This window comes from Cottoperca gobio, chromosome 20 (assembly GCF_900634415.1).
Source record: "Cottoperca gobio chromosome 20, fCotGob3.1, whole genome shotgun sequence".
In the NCBI taxonomy this organism is placed as follows: domain Eukaryota; kingdom Metazoa; phylum Chordata; class Actinopteri; order Perciformes; family Bovichtidae; genus Cottoperca; species Cottoperca gobio.
This window is the reverse complement of record NC_041374.1, coordinates 4,797,326-4,820,043: the sequence shown is the minus strand read 5'-3', so window position 1 is coordinate 4,820,043 and position 22,718 is coordinate 4,797,326. Positions and strand designations below refer to the sequence as shown.

Genomic DNA, 22,718 nt, shown 5'->3' with positions numbered 1-22,718 from the left:
CAGCGTAGACCGATCTGGTCAGTGTTGGGATAACAAAAATAAACTGAAGATTTGTTAAAGGAATGTTTCCTATGTTAAAATTCTAGTCAGAAAACGTAGAAATGTTGCAACATTTCAGTTTCATATTGCCGACACATTCTCACGTTGTGTAGCAGCAAACCTTAGCACTGATCAAGCCTCCATTATATCATGTGACATCATGTTGTCAACCTTAAGTCACCACAGCTGCTGCCACTCTCTGCACCATCACAGTTTAATATAGCCAAATATAAAGGGCTACGCAGGGATCAGCAAACACTAAATAAGTGTCTCTGAAAGGGCAAAAAAAAAAAAAGAGCCTGCAAATTGTTAAAAATGCATCTTTTCTCTGAACAGTATGAAGTGGAGAGAGTCTAAACTCCGCCAGGCTGACCATGAGGGTCACCTGGTGCAGCAACCCGTGTAATCTCAGGAATAGAGGGAAAAATAGTGTCCCTGCAAACCGTAGAGAGACCCCTGGAAACCAAAATTGTCTGACACAAACTAACTGGAGTTTATTCTTGCTTTTGCTCCTTTCATGTGGCCGTTTTAAACTTAATTGCTTTTTTTTTTGTCTGGGTCTGCACAGGACAAAAAAAGAGCAAGGATAAATGGACAAAGTAGTGCAGACACTAGCAGAGAGGTAGATTTGTCTACGCTCAGGCTTCAGCGGTGTGTAAAACTTATTTTCTATGACTCAACGACAGAATCAATCATCTATCTAATACATCAGAGAAACATGACTTTGCAAATGAGTGGTAAGTAATGTTTTGTGAACGTGAAAGCAGAGATATGTAAACGTTTGTCTCGAGCGTGAAACTAAAATCTCTTCCTTTTCAAAAGGTCTCTCAGATTGTTCACAGGTAAGTATGTTCGGGAAAAGGTGAGCTGTGCCAAAGTCTTTGCAAATCAAAGTGGGCCAAACTGTAAATTAACGGTCATTAGCAGTATTGTTTCGGAGAAGAATGTCCTTTATCTCTGGAATAACATGGAGGTTGTTCCTCGTTCATCCCCGGCCTCACATCTCTGTCTCCTCCCTGCTCTTTTCCCACTCCGGACTGGATGTAATCAGCTGTGACATGAGAAAACACGTTCTTTGTCTGTCAGGACTCTGCTAGTCTTCCACTGACAGTCCTCTGCTGACTCTCCTCCTCCTCTTCCCCCAAAACGGCCTCTCCCCCACCTCCCCGTCTCCCCTCCCTCACATCCGCTGTGCTTATGAACATCAAAATGCCATTAGGCCCTCCAAAACACCTCTGGTCCCTTGGTTAGCGGGGCCTCGCACTGTGGCCGTGCACTCTGAGTCCTCCGAGCCCCGGCTATTGCTCACCACTGGACCTCTGCTCCCGCCGTTGTGAAAAATAAAACCCAAAAAGAGCCATTCTTCGGGGGAAATATTGGGAAGTGAAAGACGGATAGAACAACTGGGGCAGATAACACCCGGCAAAAAAACAATAACGCTGCATCCGGAGACGGCCGCACATTGTAATTGCTTGTGGCAGTGGAGGGATGGCGGTGGCAGCGGGTGTGGAGGTGGCATGGCGGCTGCTAATGGAGTGATGTCATATGAAACGCCCGAATGACAGCTAGTTAACTGAGAAGGTTTGGCTGATCAAATAAAATGCTTTAACTCCAGGAAATGGATATCGCAGGCAGCCTCAGAAATGGCCATTCCTAATGAGGCAAAATGCAAATGAAGGAGGAAAAGAGTCGTGAAAACGTTTAAACTAACTATAAAGGGATGATGGAGTGTCGGACAGTGGCCGTCAATCTCCCCACTCATTACCCTCATGTGAAATTAACAGCAGCTTTAATCATTACATAAAATCTGCTCCAGCCCATTTGTTGATAATTGTGAGGCGCTGAGGTTCAGAGTGGGTTCTTTGTCATCAATCACAGCCGCAGTGTATTTCCTCTGGTTAGGGGACATTCTGCGAGTAAAAATATAAGTTATACTACATTCCTCTTACACTATTTCTCTTCCTGAGGAATGATCTATAATATTTAGCTGTTTCCAGATGTATTCAATTTGAAACTACTTGGTGATTAAGTATCTACGGGAAAGTGCTGACCATTTCAGCTCATGATTTGACATATTTGGTGCAGTTATTTCTGTACCATACTAGCGTTGGGTTGGAAATCATAGCAGCGTTAAACCGGTGTTGCAGTAAATCTACTGCTGCTCTGGCTATGACTTTAAAGTGGATACCTGGCTACGTTTCTCTGGTTGCTGTGAGAAAATGAAAAATACAATCATTAAAGTCAGGAGATCAGACTATAGCGAAATTATGAACGCTATTATTTTTGGTGTATTATTAAAGACTCTCCTCAGCCTTTTGGATGACAATTAACTCAATTATTCGATACGCAATAAAACATATTTCTTGATTTTAGGAGTTTTATTTCCATGGCAGCGACCGCAACCCATTTGTTTTCATTTAGGTGGAAATGGCTTCTCTTTTCACTCCCCTGTTGTTTGACATATAAATAAAACATTTGAATGACTTTAATATCCTTCTAATCAATGTCCAGTGATCTTTTGATGTCCTCAATTCAATATAGGAAGGGTCATCCATGCCGCAGCTATATAAACACAATAAAGGTAAATGATTACACTCCACTGTGGTGTCCAAAAATACGGCCAGTAATGAAGAGAAATGGAGGAGTTTGAGGGGGAGGCCTGTCATGTGTCATTGGCCAACTCTAAGCCTTAAGATTAATCACGAGAGAGGGGCTCTGTGGCTAAGATGTGGTCACCCTTGATCGATAAATCCGCTTCCCTCCCCTCCCTCTGTCTCCCTGCTTCACGGTCTCCCTCTTTTTTTCTCCAAAATATACACAATCGTTGGCACAAGCTAAATAAGCATAAGTGGAGTGATGAATTGATGACATTTACAGCCGTATTTGTATTGATTACTTGAATTTTGACTTCTGAGGCTCCACTCTTTAGGGAGTCGAGTTAAGAAAATGCATTCTGGTTGAGTCTGTATACAAAACCATCAATTGCACATTCCCATAATGAAAAAGGGCATAAAATCACCCACCAGGAAAAATATAAATGCTTCTCATAGAGTACAGTTGAGAGGAATTTCACAGTATATCGCAAAATATCTACTAAATCTAGTCTCCGCTAGCCATGACTGAAAACACGGGACCATAACTAGGACTTTTGACTTGGTCTATGAGGAGGGCATAATGCAATAACATTGCATTAGAAGGGTCTTTTTACAGCGTGGCGGTGCTGCGCGGTTGTATTCCTTGTGTGAACTGGTGCTCTGTTTGCGGTCACTAATGGGCATCAGAAATTACAGGCAGTGGAATCGCGCCCCGCGGGGGGACTGGCCTCCTCAGCGGAGCGGAGCACTTAGACAGTGTCTGGGAGCCTGCTGGAGGAGGAAGGGGGGAACTCAATGTCACAGCCCTGCCTCATAATTAAAGAAACCCTATTCCTTATCCACTGTTAGGTGAGCCCTGGCTTGGTGCTCCATCTGAGGGCTCCCCTGTGGGCGTCTAATGCGTGTTGCCCCCAATGTGCATGTGGGCTGATCAGGGAGCTGTGCCTTTCTGCTGGGTGTCAGAGCAGGAAGCCCTCTGCCCACCACGAGAATAGCTGGGCCACGTTTAGAAAGACCTCAAAAAGCAAAAGAAGAAATCAACTAGGGTGAGATCTTTAATTCCAACAAATCCAGAGAAGCCAAAAAGTAAGTGAAACGCAGCCTGTAGGTGTAATTTTAAAAGTGAACGAGCCTTCAAAGTTTTCCAAATGATCCTTCTGAAATATGATACATTTGAGTTTCTCCCTATTTATAAATTCAGGGCTCATCGTTGGTCCTTAAGTCTGTAGATTTTCTTCCTGCCTAATCCCTCATTTGAAGTAAATAAAAGTAGTAGAGCTGTCATGGTCAGGTTGTTTTCCTCATCTAGCGCCCATGCTTTATAATTATTCATATGAAATGTGGTTCTGTTGATGGGCAACAGTCTTATTTTCTGCTTCAGTCAACAGTGCACATTTGTATTTCTAAATTGTGGAGCGCTTGTTATGTAAGGCAATTTTCTGCCTTCTTAAGAGCCGGATCTCCTGTGCATTAATAAGAGGCTGAGCTGCTGGAGAGCTGAGGGCCTGCTCATGCTCTAAACCACGGTGCCAAAACGAGCAGCACAGTCTGGCACCACATATCATTTATACCTTCTTCTTTTTCTAAATCTTATATTAGAACATTGTGATTTTTAAACAGTTGTTGTCATGGATAATGTCCAAATGTAAGACTTCAGATGTCTTTACCAGAGCCAGGATTTTAGGAAGTACCGAGATCATGAACCCAGAGTTTTGTTTTCTGACTCTTTATTTCCCAACATGATGGTCTGAATGATTTTTTAAGACTAAAATTAACTAAATTTGAATATCAGAATAAGGAGAATATGAACTCAGTGCCCTCGTCATTAGGTAGAGCGCATTACGATACCTACAACCTTGAGACTTTTTAAAATAATACAATTCTGAATTTGTTTGGCTTTCACAAGCGAATCAAAACAATGATATTCACATGGCATCTATTGCAAGATATCAGTTGAAATATATCTGCAAACTTATATTTCTACGAATAAACTCTGTGATCTTTTCCCAAACCGCAGACACCGCAGTTGAGTTATGAGACATTTGATTGATAACGGACTCTTATTCCTCAACTTAAGTGTTGCCAGTTTCATCGACAAGCCGCAGTATGAGCCATTGGCTCTACATTTGAGCATGTCATTTTAATTTTGATTTAATACCCCATGAAATGATGGAAGCCCGTTTTGCTAAATTGAATAGACGTGGAGCTGATCTGGAAAATCAATTAATCGATGTGCAAGGCTCATTTAATACACATGTTAATATAATGGGAGAGACGGCCATAAAAATAAAAAGACACATTTGGAGCAAATTGGACACTGGTGATTTTAACAGCGGTTGACATAAGTAAAAGTGCACTGCAGCGGAAAACAGTGACATGAGTGTCTGAAGGGGCCTCAGCTGGAGACAAAAGCAGCAGAGATGGGCCCAGGACTTGAGGAGGGAATGTGAGGAGGAGGTGGGGAGAATGGCAAGGAGGTGAGAAGAGATGGAGAGATGGAGAGTGCAGAGAGCCAGGCCTCTGAAAGGCCGTTGTGGCTGGCAGCCGCTGACCTTGGTGACGATGGGTTTTCACCAGAGGCTTCTAATGAAGGCTGATTGCCAGGGAATAGTGAGGGAGTCAAGGTGTAGAGAGAGGAGCAGGGGGGAGAGGAGAGAGCAAGAGAGGAAAGAGAGAGAGAGAGAGAGAGAGAGAGAGAGAGAGAGAGAGAGAGAGAGAGAGAGAGAGAGAGAGAGAGAGAGAAAAGGATAGAGGGGAGGCTCAGGTAATTGCAGCACTTGTGGGTCTGAGGCCCTGCGGTCCTGTGATGTCGGGGTGCAGTGGGGAAGAAGAGAGATGTCTGTGGATGCTTTGGTGGTAAATTGTGGAGCACTGGGATAGGAGGCAGGCCCCTAGGCTGTAATTACCCCTATGAGTGTGCGGATGGAGAGTGGACAGGCCCAGTGTGGGGCTCTGACAGCGATCAAGGAGACGACTACGAAGGGGAGTCGAGACAGACACACAGACAGACGGCAGGAGTCTGACGGAGGAGGAAAGCAAGATGCCTCCATCTCCCTGCCAGGCCCCCCGAAAACCAGCCAGCCAGACACTGGACCAAGGTCAGAGGCTATTAGCTAACACACAACATGCCGGTGACAAGACAGCCATGACAGGAGCAGCAGAGAAACGGCTCAGCAGTGTTGAAGACACTGCTCCCGGATGGAGAAAGACATAATGTAGAAGGATTTGTCTGACAAAAAATGCAATAAAAAAGCGAGCAATTATATCAGAGCCACGGAGAGATGTCGGGGCTCCACTGGATGGCGCAGCAGGGTCAGGCGGGTCCGGGGCATATGAACTAGAATAAGGGAGTTGATAGGCTAGCCTAAGCTTCCTGCTGCCACGGATCAGTATGTACTACCTCTCCTCTCCCTGCCTGGGCTGATGTAACTCACTGGAGTGGCAAATTACACCAGACCTACAGCTGTAGCCCGACATTATGATTAATTTGATCAGTAATTTCTCCTGTTTTTCATTTTAATCGCCGCGACCATTCTGCTGTGGCAGGTCTTTCAGATCTAATTAAGATCAATTCCGGTGTAACAGACTTGGCGAGCGCCTTTACCCCGTCAAATCCCTGAGCTCTCCGGGCGTGGAGAAAACCCGCAGCTCTAATCAATCAACTTCCAGCAAAATTCAGCGGGCTCCCACAATCAGCCCATTAACACACTTAAGCAAATTTCATAATCTCCCCCTGTCTATTTGTCATCACGGCGGTGGCTATTACAGGCAGCCAACGGGCCACATCTCACTGTACTCTGCATGTTGGGGATCAGAGAGGCTGTGGGCGGGGTGCAAAGGTAAATTCTTACTCGGTTTAAACCAAATTAGCGGCAATAATCTGAGTTCACACCATTGACTCAAGGGGACACCGTCTGTTTTGGTGTGATTTCTATTCTAATCGGGATATTTATGAGCCAATTAATGAATTCTGTTTGACAAATTAAAAACACCAAACACTAAAAACACAAGGGATGTAATGAATGCTGAGGATTTCCCCCACTATGAGTTGACGAAGACGATCACACCTCCCATGAGAAGAGAATTACAAAGGGACATTAATTGGAACATAATGAGTGTTTGTTTCTCTGCAGCTCTGCGCTTTTTTCAGCAAATAGTTGAATGGCTGGGTGATTCTGCACGTCTGAATAATGACAGTAGGAAATAGGGGTGTTATCTGTGTGAAGCTGATTGTATTATGGTAATTATGACTCAAAGTTTACCGCACAGACCAGCTCCTCTGGGTGAAGCATGGAAACACCAGAAGTCTCGCCTTCTGTGTCGATTAAAACAAACAAAAGGAAGATCGCGGTGACAATTCACGTGTGTTCTGTGACAAAGTCTCTGCTCAGGCAGTCTCCTTGAATTAAAAACTTCTGTTAATTAGCCAGAGAGTCGTTCAGTGATTCTGGGATCGAAAATCCAATCACTGAGCCAGGCGGTGGAGAGAGGCGGAGCTGCTGTTTAAATCCTATTGCAGCCTTGAGTGGGTGCTGAGGCTGCGACCTGTCCTTGGGCGAGCCCCTCGCTGGGTGACACACTCTTTGACAACACCAGCACTGACCCAGAGAAAATAAACCTTTTACGGCCATTCTGCTTCTCCACCACACACACACACACACACACACACACACACACACACACACACACACACACACACACACACACACACACACACACACACACACACACACACACACACACACACACACACACACACACACACTTCGTAATCCTATTTGATGAGGCAATATCTTAATGATACCTGATGTGGCCTCTTCGCCCCCCTCAAGGGAGGTCTGTCCTCAGTCATCATAATCAGCCTCACTGCTTCTTTTAGAAGAAGACAATCTGTATAAAGCTGTTATCGGTGCACAGGGAGCTAAAGTAACCCTGCTGTCTTTGTGAGTCAGAGATATTCACAGATTCTAGGAAATATAACAAAGTTTCCGAGTAAATCAGAGGCTTATAAGTGGGGCTAGTGTGATTGTAGTGTATCTCTTATCCGTACGTTGCCTGGTGCAAGCTTAATGTGTGAATCTGTATGTTGGTCAGTATCCCTTGTATTCACAGTCAGACTGGACAGTGTGTTTGGTGCGATGTAGCGGCTAGCCTTTGGAGCCCATTAAATCCAGAGGCTGTTTTTCCTGCTGAGTCTCACTAGGCCGTGACAGGGCCGGAGAGGGCTGCAAGGGGGGAAACAAATAGCCCAACTCATCCCGGCCATAAAGAAGGTTGCACCACAACCCAATAAGGGTCTGACGCTGATGAATGTGACCAGGGATAGAAAGGCGACCCTGGCCAGTCTCCACCAGAAATGAAACCACAGGGATATAAAATAGGTTATTATCGTCACACAGTGACAGCCGGACGGACAGAATAGCCGAGATAGATGGACGTACAAAGTGACTAAAAAGGAGGTTGAGTAGGAAGAGCAGCAAAGATTAAAGGGACTGATTATAGCAGAAAAGCTTAGATAACCTCAGAATTCCTCCTGAATCGGCTGAAGTAGTGAGTCGTGCTTCTCGTGTGGTTGAGAGGTTTGATGTGATCAAATGCGTCAAGGCTTCAGCAACAAGATGCCCGTTCTAATAGTTCCAGATAGACAGAGGAGCTGCCAGCCTCCATTCAAATGCTGCCACTTGGATCTTTAAGTGGAAAATTACAGGAATTTCAAATGTAATGTTTAGTGACTAATTAGCCGGGTATTATGTGTGTACTTCATTCAATGTGTCAATGAAAAATGATATGAAAGAGGCAAAGGAAGCTGATTTAATATAGATTAATATAGATTTAGGGTCTGTAGGGTGCTCATCAGTAATTAAGATATAATGATAAAGTGGATAAAGGCAAATAATAGAAGAGCTAGAACAGTCTAGTCATTCAGAAAATGATATCACTTTACTGTTATGCCGCCATTAAGACATTTATGCAGTAAAATCTAAGATGATATCTTATCTCATATCACAATATAGTTATATTATGGATATAATGCCCCCTAGTGAGCGTTGAGATCATTAACAAATTAGTATGCAAAAAGCGTCTTGGTCATTTTTATGTATAACTTTATACATTTTCTAGAATAATATATTTATTATTCATTGAAGCCTGAAAAGAAAGTTAGCGTATGAACTTCTCAGCTTGTAGCCAAGAGGTAATATAGAGTTACAGCCTCATGTTACTTTACAAACACAAACACTATGAATCAGTCGCAGACAGTAAGAGATAAACATTTTAAATTGAAAAACAAAACAAAAGAGAAGTGGTACTAAATCAGTACGAGCCAATTCCACAAGTTCAGTTATCAGAAAGAGTTGGATTGGTGCAGTTCATGAACTTACCGTCAAAGGCATGGGTGGGGTGACGGGCGAAGGAAGGCTGCGCGCCGGCGAGTGGTTGGGTCGGTGTGGCGGGGAGTGCTGCTGTTGTCCAGAGGTGGAGGAGCAGGTAGAGCCTGGAGACGGGACAGAGGTCTGCTGATGGCTTGGCGGGGTCATGTGATGCTGGGATGGCAGCTGGTTCTGGGTGTGGGCGAGGGTCTGTTGGTGATGGTGTTGGATTTGTTGCTGCTGTTGCTGCTGGTGGTGGTGGTGCTGCATCTGTTGGAGCTGCTGCAGGTGTTGGAGCTGGGAGTTCAGTGATGAGGTAGCTGTTGATGAAAGAACAGCGAGTCGACACAGTGCAACATACGCAAATGAAATTGGGACTGAAAACATCACAGAATGTGTTTCAGCGAGTAAACAGGAATCCCTCATTATTTGAAGAATGCTCACACCTCAGATGGAAACACACATGGAGGTGTGGGATGCATAGGATGAATAGTGAGAGACAGATGTAAATTGCATGGAGCCACAACAAGGTCCACCAGGGTTTTTAGCCTGCATGATAGTCAGTGAATTTAATTTAGCTAGTTGGAGGACAAAGCTATCAAGCCTGACTGATATAATTGCTCTCTCTGGAGCCAAAAGTCTTCATTGTCACTTGGAGAATGTCAGAATCTTTGGTTTAATGGCTTAAAATCTCATAGGAAAGAGACATCCATCTTCAATGGAAGACTTCAGAAATAAACCCATTAACTAATTGGATCCAATAATGGCTCGCCATTAGAACCTAATTTCTACATTTAAATGCTTATACATTTTTATGCTGTTTAAAAAAACGGTTAAGACTCAAGCTGAGCCAAGCTGCAGCCACATCAGCATACAAATACTCTCAAGGCCCCCACAATGTGCACCTCAAATATAATATAACATAAGAATATGTTGCGCAGGTGCAAGTCAACTTCATGGTAATTCTCTATGGCTGTTCAAAAACATCTGAATACAGAATATAGTGGAGTCACACTTAAATCCATAACAAAACACAGACAACAAATAATGTCTACTAAAGGAATCAACCATAATGCTGTACGTGGAGAATTGACATCTAAACTGACCTTCACAGCTCTTTAAACAAGACAAACACAAAGATACGAAGGATATACAAGTGTTTTTATACCTTTACTCACATTCAGACAGCCTTTATTCAGCCAAACACATCATATATCCGTAACATAATTCATACGCTATATAGAAAAACTGTCGTATGTAGACAGTGACACAAACAGGTTACTTACAGGTCATCCTAAATGCAAAGGGCATACAATAAATAAAACACCAATGAATATAAATGTAAGAATATATTGTTCCTACAATGACCTAAGGACCGGTAATCTGTTGCCTTTGACAGCTTTGTGTAAAACAACTAAAGGATGAATACAAACAGATGACCATGACGGGATCCAACAGGATTTTCTGTGGTAACAAATATATATTTCTGTGACTAAAAGAAAGATACATATACAGAGTTAAGCATACTCTATATACAGTGTGCAAATACTAAATCAATTAATCTTGCTCACTGAGAAATGAGTTTATTTTGCATTATCTAAAAGCTTAGAATCATCTCGCTGCTAAAGAAATGGAAATGTAAAAGATTAAAAGAAGTTAATTATTTTTAGAACTGATTAAATTGCGCAGAAATAAACTACTTTTTTTCTTTAAAACTAATTTAAAGAAACACATAATTAAAGTTTAAAATAATATATATTTATATATCTCGAAAGAATGCGACATAGAAAGCACATAAACAACGCACGATTAAAAAGGACTTGAAACACAAAGGACGGGATAACAAGAGAACATCTATTGATAATGCAGCCAAGCAACGCGTACACAAGCTTGTATACATATAGAATCAATGCTCTTAAATAATTTACATTTGGTTGCCTCATAAAATATGAATAAAACATCATGGCAGACAAGTCTGTGATTAGTGTGGTCACTACGACTCCAGGACATGTATGAACATTTGATGAAGATCAGATCATCCTCTTCTTTTCCTCACTCTGCAAGAAGCACAGCAAAAAAAGAAAGCCAGCGTCTCTTGGCCAGTAAACACTACACTTTTACATTTCTTCTACCTCCTGACACATTGACACCTCTCTCACACCCCCCCCCCCCCCCCCCCCCCCCATCATGAATTATATATCACCTGTGCAAACGGCAAGAGTCCAATTCTCACTTGAAATGTTGGCGCAAGTTGTCGACCGAGTGCCGAGGCCCCTGACAGGACCGGCTCTTTCCCCTTTCGCAAACTTCACAACGACCAAAAATGTCGAGCCCCATTTAAAGACGGAATAAAAGGGAACAAAGACGGAGAAAACAAAAGGAAGGCGTTAAAATGAGATTTCTGTCAAAGAATTATCGAAACCAGGCGAAGATCAAAGACGACTGAAAGAATTTCCTGCAGCGCCGACCGTAATGCCGAGGAACCAGAAATACAGCGAGAAATATGAAGCAGAAGAAAACAAATACAGAGGGAATATGGAAGAAGCCCCATGTGGCCTTATTATAAGGGCTACACCGCAGGTACTATATTCTTTAACAGCAGTGCTTTATAAATTCTGTCATCTTGTTAAGACTGTCAGGACCACTGACCCTCCCTTCCCCTCTAACTGGGCAACGGGCATTTCGAAGCTCATTCTTTTAACCACAGCTGTCTGATTGCTTTGGTTGAGCACATAATCCAAACGGCTTGTCTCAGCTAATTGTTTGCGCTCCTTCCTCGAGCAGACACGGGGCCGAGGATGAGAGTGGTAGCTTCACTTATGATGGAGAGAGGGCAAAAGGCTGCCGGGGATCCTATAGTGCTCATTATATCTCCCACTGTCTCTTTGTTGTCTTTCGTATTCACTCGTTCTCCGACTGCGATGCAAGCGGCGCTCCCACTTGATCATCACGCCCGAGGGGGGTGTAAGAGCAAGGGGTCCCACTTTCACTGTTGTCACAACTCGCCTATGTTAATGTTTATAATGAGGAATGAGAAAAGTCATGCAGCTAAATGATCAGATGCAAGCTGAACTGTGGCATTTTGTGCTCCATTTAACCATTTAACAACGATCCTACGGGACTATGAAACACCAGCACTGAGAAGTCCACGGTCTCAAACCTCAGTGCTTTGAGAAACTGTCTGCCATCTTCTCTTTCTTTTTTTAGTGCCACAGTAGAAATCAACTGTTATCTTTGACTGTCCCGGCCCCGGCTTCTGAAGTACTGGAGGACGGAGCGAGACTGATTGTCAGAGGTCGAAAGGCTAGGTCAAAGCCGGCTCATTCGTCAGACAAAATGCTATTTTTGTTTCCTGTGCGGTTGAGGAGTGAAGGTGGGGGGAAGCAGTCTGCTCTCTCATTACCAGCGCTATCTCAGTAGTCCCTGCCAAGCCCCCCTATTACAGCACTTTTCTCTCTGGGGCTGATTCGGCTCCTTGTTTTCCTCTCAATGCACAACACCTACGTTTACAACTATTCCTGAAGAGTTCGATTATATATCGTTTGTGTGTGTGTGTGTGTGTGTGTGTGTGTGTGTGTGTGTGTGTACAGGGGGAGTCAGGGCAGAGGTCAAATATATTACACAACCTAAGCTAACCTAAGCGTGAACGTTGAGGAACATGCGGGACAATAATGCTGTAAAAACTGCCGCAGATGCACAGTATGTATGCACATGCAGCTCTAAGACACACACTGCGTAACATACAAGATCCACCTAAAACTAACCGCAATGGGTTCCGTTAAAATAAATATCTATTGAAACATTTAGGCCTGCCAGAAAGCCTATACAAACCAGTGCCCATCCTATTATCGCCCTTAGAAAAGGGCCAGCCAAGGCCAACATAAAGAGTGACTGCAGTCATCAAGTCTACACAAAAGAGCTTTGGCCATCGAAGGATGCATCAAACTGTGTGCGCCCCACACAGCACAAAGTACGGTCCGAAGAAGGCAGATGTGATAAACTCAAGGAATTCAAGTTCAAAAGGAAAAAACATACTGTGAAAACCTTGAAGGCAATGTATTACGTAGAATAAAATGTGTTTTATGTAATATCAGCATGTGTGCATCACTGCTTCTACTCAGAAAACTGATCCTTAACTTCTGCTGTAGCGTCTGGAAGTCTTCGCCATCATTTAGGCGTGCTGTAAATTAAGAGCAGATCAGAAGTCAGGAGGTAATGAAATTGTCCTATGTGACCCCACTCTGTATTTTTTAGGAACCGCTCAAGTCTAAACACAGCTGTCATTCTCTAACAAGAGAGGTGAGAGGGGACAAACAAGCTCCCCATTACTGCTCTGCCTCACGTTCCACTATGGGAGTCCATAAACCACTGTCTCAATTGCCTTTTCAGAGAGTCACACTGATAATTACTCCACTGGAGGTAAGGAGATTTAGTCTATATGAGATCTGGTAATTACAAAGGTGGTCAAAGGAAGGTCACTTTTACTCTGCGGATTAGATCGGCGCACTCGCACACTGATGAAGAGGATAACATGACTGTTAACTTCCATCACAGTATCCTATTGGATCATTATTACTGATGCATTAATGTGTACGCAGCATTTTCTTTCTTGAGATGATGGACAGCATTAGTTACTTGATCAATTGTTAATATATATATATATATATATACAAAGGTGTCATATTTATAGTCCTAACAGAAAAACAAGTATTGAACAAAAGTGTTTTTTAACACAACCGGGAACACAAATGTGTGTTAAATTCCTTTTAACAGTGATTCCAGACGATTGGTAATCATTAAAAAAACAACAGAAAATAGATTCCTGCCATGGCGATGGCTGGAATAAACATGGAGAAAATGAAACGTTAAAGGAACTAGTGAACTACTGCATAAAAACATTGCTCAGAGCCACAGCAGGCAATATCACTGTTTCAGTCCTGCGGCAGGGGGAACGCAGCCACTACAAAAAAAAAAAATATATATATATATATAGGCAGTTAAGATTTGAGTGGAGTCGCAGAGCCACAGGATTTTAGAGAGTAAACCACATCGCTTGTAGGGATCCAGAGATAATGCTTTCACTTTGTGATGCAAGGCAATATCAAGCTGTGTTGTAGAATTCTCACTCTGGGGGAAGCATTTCAAAGAATCAAATCCTCTCCATGGAGATGTTACACATACAAGAAAATCCCTGCGTGCTCGATAATGTTGCCCTTTTGTGTGTTGCTTACACAAGGTTATTGATTTCCAAAGTATGGTCCAGGGACCTCTAGGGGCCCTTGAGAGAGTTCCAGGGGGTCCCAAAGCAAAGTAAGGTCTCGTTTAATTTCACGATTTCCCTCCTGAGAGAGAGAATATATAAAGACTGTTGTAGCTTTTTAAACACAGACCTGTGCTATTAAAACTGTTTTTATGTTCCCTTTCCAACTAAAGACTAAACTTCAATGACATGATGAAGCATTTAACTTCTAGGAAAGGTTTAAGATGTATGAAGGGAACTGGATACTGTTATATACAATGCCTAACTAATGACCAAACAAACCAGATCTCTTGTATACAGACATTTCCCCCTGCTTTTGGACACAAAGGAATTTCACTCTCATTTCAGATACCATGTGGCCAGTGTGTAACACTGTGGTGCTCAGTAAAGAGTCCCTCGCTTACTGTCCTTCAGAAGTCCAGAAGGTGTCGGATCCCCCCCCCCCCCCCCTCCCCTTCCTGTCTGCTTGGCAGGACAGACCGGGTTATTACAGTGTGTTCATGGTCCCATCATGTGTCGTCAGAGCAAAGCGGAGGCCGCGAGTAAAAGCCTCATGCAAAATTTATGTTCATGCGGCTGTTTCAGGGGGTGGAAAAATCAATATTGCGGGCCTGATGCACGGAGATGACTGAGTGCTCTCTGACTGACAGTAAAAGCTGAGAGAGATTGAGGGGCTACATTTACCGCTCTAGAAATGGAGTGGAGTAGAGTTGCTCTAATAGTCTAGTTCACCTTAAATCTGAATTTCATTGTGGATTATTTTGGTAACAACTTGGATATTGAGGGCTTGAAGAAATTATGCCATTAGAGAAAAAGAGAACAAATGAAGAGCAAGCTTGTTTTCAAATAGTCTAAAACACATCTTGCATTGTGGTTTCTGAGCAGCTACAGTATTGTATATTATGGGTTTATTAAGCCTTCCCTTCCTTTCCAACTTACACAGATATAAAATGATTGTAGAATAATCAAAAGACAATGTGGGTATGAGGAGGACATCATAGGGATTTTGTTCTGCGCCGCTTCACTTACATATGCTTTTGATAGCGTGCCACATACCCATAGTGCATTTGGGGAGGAATGTGAGAAGAGAGCAAAAGAAAGTGAGAAAAAGAAATTCAGTGGGATGAAATAACCCCAAACAATGGGATTTGCTTTCCATTCTTCTGCCTCCATCTTCTGTCTTTAATTATTCCCTTTGGTTGTCTGAGGGAGCGTGTAAGCACTTTCACACAGCACAACATGCCCAGCAGCACAACACTGTCTGCCTTAGTGATGTGGAGACTTCTGAGTGACACTGAGCCTCTTGTGATTATTAATGCTGTTTAATACAACACAGGGCAGCCACTATGATTGAAGGAAAAAACAGATTTCAAAATGCATGCATTCAAAATGCAATGTGAATGGAATTATGTACAACATGAGCACTGCACTTGAGATACATTTTTCCTTATGCTACATAAACAATGTGTACACCATGAAATGAAGGCTAATGTTTTGCAGATGTTACAGTGGAAACGTGTATTTGATAACAAGTACCGACTGTGCTCTATTTTGTACACAGCGTTTAATAGAACCTCAGCTGATCCTGGCGGGATCCTTTGTGCCGGTTTAGTAGTTTCTTCCTGAATCGCATATGAGATATTTGAGAGCCCAGAACGATGTATGATGAATGAAGTAGCATGCTACTTATACGCTTATCGTGCTCACTGACTAGCAACAGGTTCAGCAAAGGGCAGCGGCAGTAAATGAAATTCCGCACCGGGACAATATATCATCAAAAGAAATGTATGCACCTGAAACTTACAAGCCTTCTTCAGATGCGGACAGGGTGCCTGACGGGGCTGGGGGAGGGAGGGGGGAGGATGGGGAAAGAGGAAAAAAAGAGGGAAATGGGAGAATAGGGGGAGGGTTCTTTTTTTCTGGATGGGTGAGGAGCAAGCAAGGGGAAGCAGGAGATTTTGTTGAATCAGTTCTATTTTCATACTGGCTGATCTGTGTCTTTTAACCATTTCACTGTAGCTGGAAAATGAAAGTACCAGGGCTAATTTCACAGTGAGAGCTCCCTGAACAAAACCCCCACGGTCTGTGGGAAAAGGTGCTAAGTCTACTTTGTCATTGTGAATTACGGCAGTGCAATTTCTGAAACGGGCTTATGTGTGTGTGTGTGTGTGTGTGTGTGTGTGTGAGACAGAAACGTAGAAAAATATGTTCAGAAAGAAAAGGCAAGAAAAGCCTGAGATGTGCTTAAGTGAGGTTTACTTATGATGTGTAGGTAATAGATATCTCTCTCCCCAAACATGCCGCTCTGTACTGCCACAGGATCCATCTGTGATGTGTCTGCAGTTAGTCCAGAAATAGCACCCACGGGACTTAACACACTCCTCAGGCGTCCTACGGGACCTTTTAAGCTGCACTGATACTGATAAAAGCCCCCACAAATCTGGCCCCCAGATACCTCGGCCATTAATTAAGGTAATTAGGCCCTGGTCAGCAATTAGTAACCACAGATAGCTTTTAGCAGCGGCTAAGACGTCCCCGCTGGTGAGGGGTTTGGTTCCATACCATCTGCTGACAAATGTCACCGCGGACTCTTTGGTTTCACAGACGGGGAACTGGAGAGCTGTGTTTAAGAATGACCTCTGTGTGATCCAGACTGGCCCCCACAGCCTCTCTGCTGCACGATCACTGTTTGTTCTTCTCTATTCTTTGGTTCTTTCAAACACGGAGGAGCGAGCTCTATGAAAATCCATAAACGCTGTACTCGGCCAGAGTGGGAATAGGAAACATTCACTGCACAGGGTATCGATCAAAATTAGAACATCTGGGCTGAGTGTAAGTATTGATCAGAGCGTAATGCTACATTGATTCGCTTGTATTATTAAGTCCATGATGGATCCATATTGATAATATGTTACTTCACATTATAATGTTGTATTGAAAGTGAGGAAATATTAAATTGATGCTGTACATATAGAAGCTTTAAGCAGGTTTTCACTGTAGTGTAAGCAATTCTCTAAATTGAAGGCCAACAATTAAATGTGAAGAAACACCCTATTCAATCTTTTGTCAAAGTATCTATGACACAGGAAAGCATTACCAGAAGCAGAGACCTACTGGATAAATGTGAGAAACATTCACAAACAAATGTGGCCTCTTATACTAATATGAAAATCCAGCAGTGTGTGTATTTCATCCCGTGGCAGAGGTGTGTGATTTAAGGCGCTCTGAGTAGAAAGACAGATAAAAACAGGCTGAATACTCACATTCAACCTTAGAGAACAGATCATGCAATAACTCACATTACTAGGGAATGGGAAATAAAGGATGCAGCTGTGCTACTTTACACAATTCCACATTTGAAGCAATCGGTGATAACACCATTTTCATTCCGGTTCAGTCCCATAAAATTACCATTAACATTACAACTCATGCAGAACACAGATAAATGTAAAATGTCACCCAGTTCTGCCAGGCGGGAATTCCAGTTCCACAAGATTACCATCTCTGTCTGCTCTCTCCCACTGCACCTTGTCTAATATTTCATTTACAACATTTCATAAGTTCATTTTCCCCTCACTGACCATGTAAATCACAAATCAATTTTCATTTAAAATGCTTGACTACAGATTGTTGCTGAAAGCCTCTGAATTTGTGCCTCAGCAAATCTTTCGGAAACAGTCTGGGAGGAGAAAGGTAGATGCAATTTCTAGCAAACAACACGGGGGCCAAGTGGTCAAGGCATTTACTGGAAGCATGTTGAAATATCATGAAAACAATTCACTCTTATGTGTTGTAATTTGTATTATATTCACCACTCTCTCATTATAGAAAGCTCAGACTTGGGATCGACTGGTCTACTCAACAGGAACAAAAGGCTGATTTTTATTCTAATGAAAAGATGAACACTATTGATTAGGCATAATTGCTATGGACATCTAATCAATACATGCAACAATCTTAAATACTGAATATTTATTGAGGATATCGGTGTACATGAAAGTTTAGAAAAGGTTGAGATAATTGAGGTTTTATAAAACACAACATAACATGTAATGTTTTGTAATGGAAAACTGTTAATTTGGTGCAATGGACACAACAGCTTCACATTTAAAAAACCTAATTTCCCCAGGAAGGTTTTTATCTGTTACAGCTCAGGAGCTAATGGAATAGAGAACAGCTGGATTAAAAAGGAATCATTTTGCATATTCCTAATTATTCATGTAATTGGAAGCTAATTTGAAAATGTGTCATGTTGGCATCCAAAGCCCTAATTCGAAAACCCTCCCTCCAACTACACTTCTACGACCAAATCCATTTAAATAAACGCAGTACACTCTCTGCCTACACGGTGCGGACAGCCCCACTGTGTAAGAGACTGTCTTGCAGATTGTGTGTTTATGGCAGGAGGTTTGCAAAAAGCCTGCCTCCGTGTTTACCAGTGAGGGCAGATGTCAGGGTTTGCTGTGGAGGAGCAGACACAGCCACATCTGATTAACAATATTATTGTCCTCCTCCACACCGCCATAAAGACTCCCCCCCCCCCCCCCCCCCCCCTCCCATTTTTCTTTTCTTTCTTTCTATTTCGGGCTCTGGCAGTGTGCTGTCCTGTGGCTGAGCCAGAGTGACACTGCCACCATCCACAGAAACAAAACACGAGTCAAGAGCCAGAAGGTTAGGACAAACGGCACTACTGCGTCCTACCGGATGGAAAACATAAAGATATCTTGGGATACACACATTGCAAAAAAAAAAATTAAAATACCCCGTGTAACATTTGTACTGTTATTTTTTGGCCAATTACGAAATATATGTAACTTGAGTTCAGAACAAATCATTAGCAATGTCAGCAACAAGTGAAACACCAGGGGGTAAAATGTACTCCCATCTTCGCTTCAAAAGAATCAAGTATAAATCACGAGTCTCACGGGAGCGTGAGTGTGTTCATGTGTGCAGGTACAGTAAACCTGCGCTACAGCCTGGGTGTAAATCTGTGTGTTTGATTCTAACCCTCTCATCGCTCCTCTGTACATTTTGATTGGTGATTTTTTTTTTCTCTCCCCGTCGCCAAACTGTCACAAAGGCAGTAACCCCACACGTTTGCAAGCTGCTTATTGAAGACAAACAATAAACCAGTGGCAGATATCAATGGCAGAGATGAGAACCCGGGTGCCATATCTGCTGGGACTGCCTGGCGAACCTGCCTCTGCCTGCGCTTCATCTCCAGCAGCACCTCTCACTCTCAATTATTTGGCTGCTGTCACAACAAATCAATCAAATTACCGCTCCAGGACTGTGTGCAGCTGCTCCTATTGCACCGCTAGTTGCATTAGCTTTGAAATGTATGAGGTCTACATTTTATCACTGTTATTTATTTAATGCAGCTCTCTCCCCTGCGAGTCATCTTACAACCACAGCAAAGTTAAATCATTAAAGGACGACGTGGAATACATACGGCTTGAGAACACTTCAAATTAAACAGCGATAATGGAGAATGGATGAGGTTGGCCTCTATTGTGTAAAGATGGCAGATGTTGATGTGAGGAAATGTGGACCGCTTGCACTCCTCTATTGGCTCAACGTGCACACAAACAAAGGCTTATTTATTTTCTTATTCCATAAATGATTCAACAAATACACACGAGAAAAATAAGTTCACAATGAGCAAGTAGTGTGGCTATAACAAGACTAAAAAGGGACGCTTGAAATTCTCTAGCTTCGATAATGTAACGTGTAAAGGGACACAGAGGCATTCCCACAGCAGACAGAGGTTAAGTCGGTGGCCCGGCCCGGTGATCTAACCTCTTAAAGGAGCAGCAGTCAGCTGAGGCAGAAGAGATGCAGTCTGACATGTCTCACTAGTGTGGAAACATTTGGCTCTTCCCCCAGGAGCCCACCCTTTGGTGGTGTAATGAGCAGAGTGATTTCCCTAATTTGTACCGTACCAACCTGCGAACGACACCGCTGAGCGTTTTCATCAAAACGGCAGACATGCCTTTGATTGGCACAGACACCGGGTCTCATTACCGCAGGTGAGTGGGATGCCGACCTTTATAAGGAAGCCTGAGTGCTGTTTTGTGTTTCCTGCGGACGAGTACAGAGGAACAATGCTCTCACCTCACCATTAGAACTCGGCTCTCTGATGTGATGTTCTGCCTGGCTTTCAGCTGAGAGCAAATAAGATGGGATATGCTTATTAATATGAAAGAGCTCCAGTAAACTAGCTTCTTGCATTACCTTTGAGTGAGTCTTAGAGCAGAGGAGTAGACAGATGAGACTTTGTTCTGCTTCTTCCCATTGGGCATTACATGTACATGTGCTTTGATACAACTAGTTTTACAAGTATGGTAATCATGCTTTGCTTGTTATAAAATCATGTGAAATGAAAGCCTATTAAAAATGCATCAAGTTAACATGATATCCAACAAGAAAGAAATCTGTATAGCTTTTGTTTGCATCAGTAGTACATACTTATATTTGAAATCACGTATGATTTTTTTTATTTATATGAGCCGTCATCTTTACAGACCTCAAGCATGACCCAACCTAGTTTCTGCCTCTGTGAAGTCAGCTAGAATTGTGTGCACTCTGTCACAAAAGATAACTTTCTCCCTTGTTTAGTTTCATTGGGAATTTGTTTTTACTGCATGTTTGCAGGCATAAATCATTCTGACAAATAACCAGTTACACTGGTGCCCGTGTTTACTGAGTCTGCCACAAGATGCTGCTCAGTGTTATTTAAGCAACCACTCCAAATGTATAGCACAACCCCATTACAGTGATAGTTATTTATCACAGTCAGAGAGCTGCACTCCTAAGGCTCACAGCCAGTTCCCTTCTATCAACATTCATTCTTGCTTTGATTAGTACGATCAAAACGTGATCAAAGAAGCTTTTGTTACTGTTTGTTTTGTTCTGATCTTCTCATTCAATTTCCATCATTAAAACTGAATATAACAATGTACCAAATGCAAAAACAATTGGACAGAAAACCCTTATTTTGACCTAATATAACTACATGCCAGCTCTCATGTAAAGAATACAATTCCTCCAGCCTCAGCGGCCCATTCCCCAAGACAAACAGCCTTATTAGTGGGTCATTAGCTGCCTCATTACATTTAAATACAGCCATTGGCTAGGCTCCTCCAGGAGTCTCATTACTGTGCCTCACAGTTGTCTTGTGTCTGATCTGACGCTAATTTGCTAGCGGCGTGAGTGCTGTAAAGCACACTTGCTCTTGAGGTCGTGAAATGAGCTGACTGCTCCCCGGCGACAGTGTGCCGCTGTTTTATATGTGTGATTAATCAGTCCCGGAGACCCGGAGGGGCGGGGAGGGGAAGTGTGGGGGCAGAGGCCAGAGTTGCAGTTGTCTGACAGAGGTGCTGTGCCAGCAGGCCTCATTCAGCGGCGCTGTGATGAACTCAGACAGGGGAGAGTGGAGGAGCGTCGCGTGGCCAGAGGGGCTCGGACACAGTCAAGACATTTAGCTTCACTCGTGACTTGTGTCACTTTCTCTCCATGGAGGTCCCTTCAACGCATCCCCTTTAGATAAGAGGACGTGCGAACAGGCAGTCTGTCAGTCCACATGCTTAAAAAAAGATCTGCCACAGAGGCATTTCTCCACAACTATTTTTTATACTCATCTCTCATGGACGGGGAATTTTCTCAGGACATTGGATTCCAGACTGTCTGTTGGTTTGTTTGTCAGTGGACAATAAGGATGACTGATAGGTGTTTGTGTTGGCGTTCTGACACCATGACAATGTGTTTGTCGATCAGTTCATCAGATCACTGAAGCCTTTGGGTTGTTTCCTCACGCACCATGAGGAAGATCTGTTGAAGTGTGAGTCAGACGGGCCTGCTGGGCCCATTATCGTCCACTACTGATGGATACATTGAAGGGCTCGCTGGATAGATGCGGGTTTATTAAAAGCTCTGCCCACAGCGATGGCTGCTGTTATTTATGCATGTTTGTGTCCATTAGGCTTCTACTTCCACATTTCCTCACTCAGGGCATCTGTCCATCCATTTCCCCACATGAGGGAAGCTTTCCTTGCACTTTGTGCTGCACTGACATTATTGTAATCTCCATCCTAAAAACACACTGCTTTACATGTAGCCTGGCATCTTTTCACATTAGTGCAGCTCTCTCATCCAAGATTTATGACTGATGGTTTCCCCATCCATTCCTCAATCTAATGGTATAAAAGAGACAATGTTTTAAACATTAAAATGAAAACCATTTACAACTATGATCAAAAGAGAACACTTGGGCATTAAAGTTTAAAAGGCAAGGATAAGTACAGCCATGTGGATGGACAGATGAGGTGGAAAAGAGATAGAAAAGAGTGAAGTACAGTGCACTCTTATGCACAGGAAAGAGGCATAAAGTGCTTTTGCGCTGCACTGCAAAACGTTGACCTGTAATTAATATGGTTGTTTCTCCAGGGAAGTTGAGGA

At 43.0% G+C, this 22,718-nt stretch overlaps 1 protein-coding gene across 3 annotated transcripts in view; it reads right to left on the bottom strand.

Moving 5' to 3' along the window:
- The window catches only part of pou6f2 (POU class 6 homeobox 2), a 68,617-nt gene that overhangs the window by 20,264 nt on the left and 25,635 nt on the right, over positions 1-22,718 (bottom strand). For all 3 annotated transcript variants that reach the window (XM_029457698.1, XM_029457700.1, XM_029457699.1), the window contains one exon: positions 9,014-9,321. In XM_029457698.1, coding sequence (XP_029313558.1) covers positions 9,014-9,321 — 308 coding nt within the window. The remainder of the gene's footprint in view (positions 1-9,013; positions 9,322-22,718) is intronic.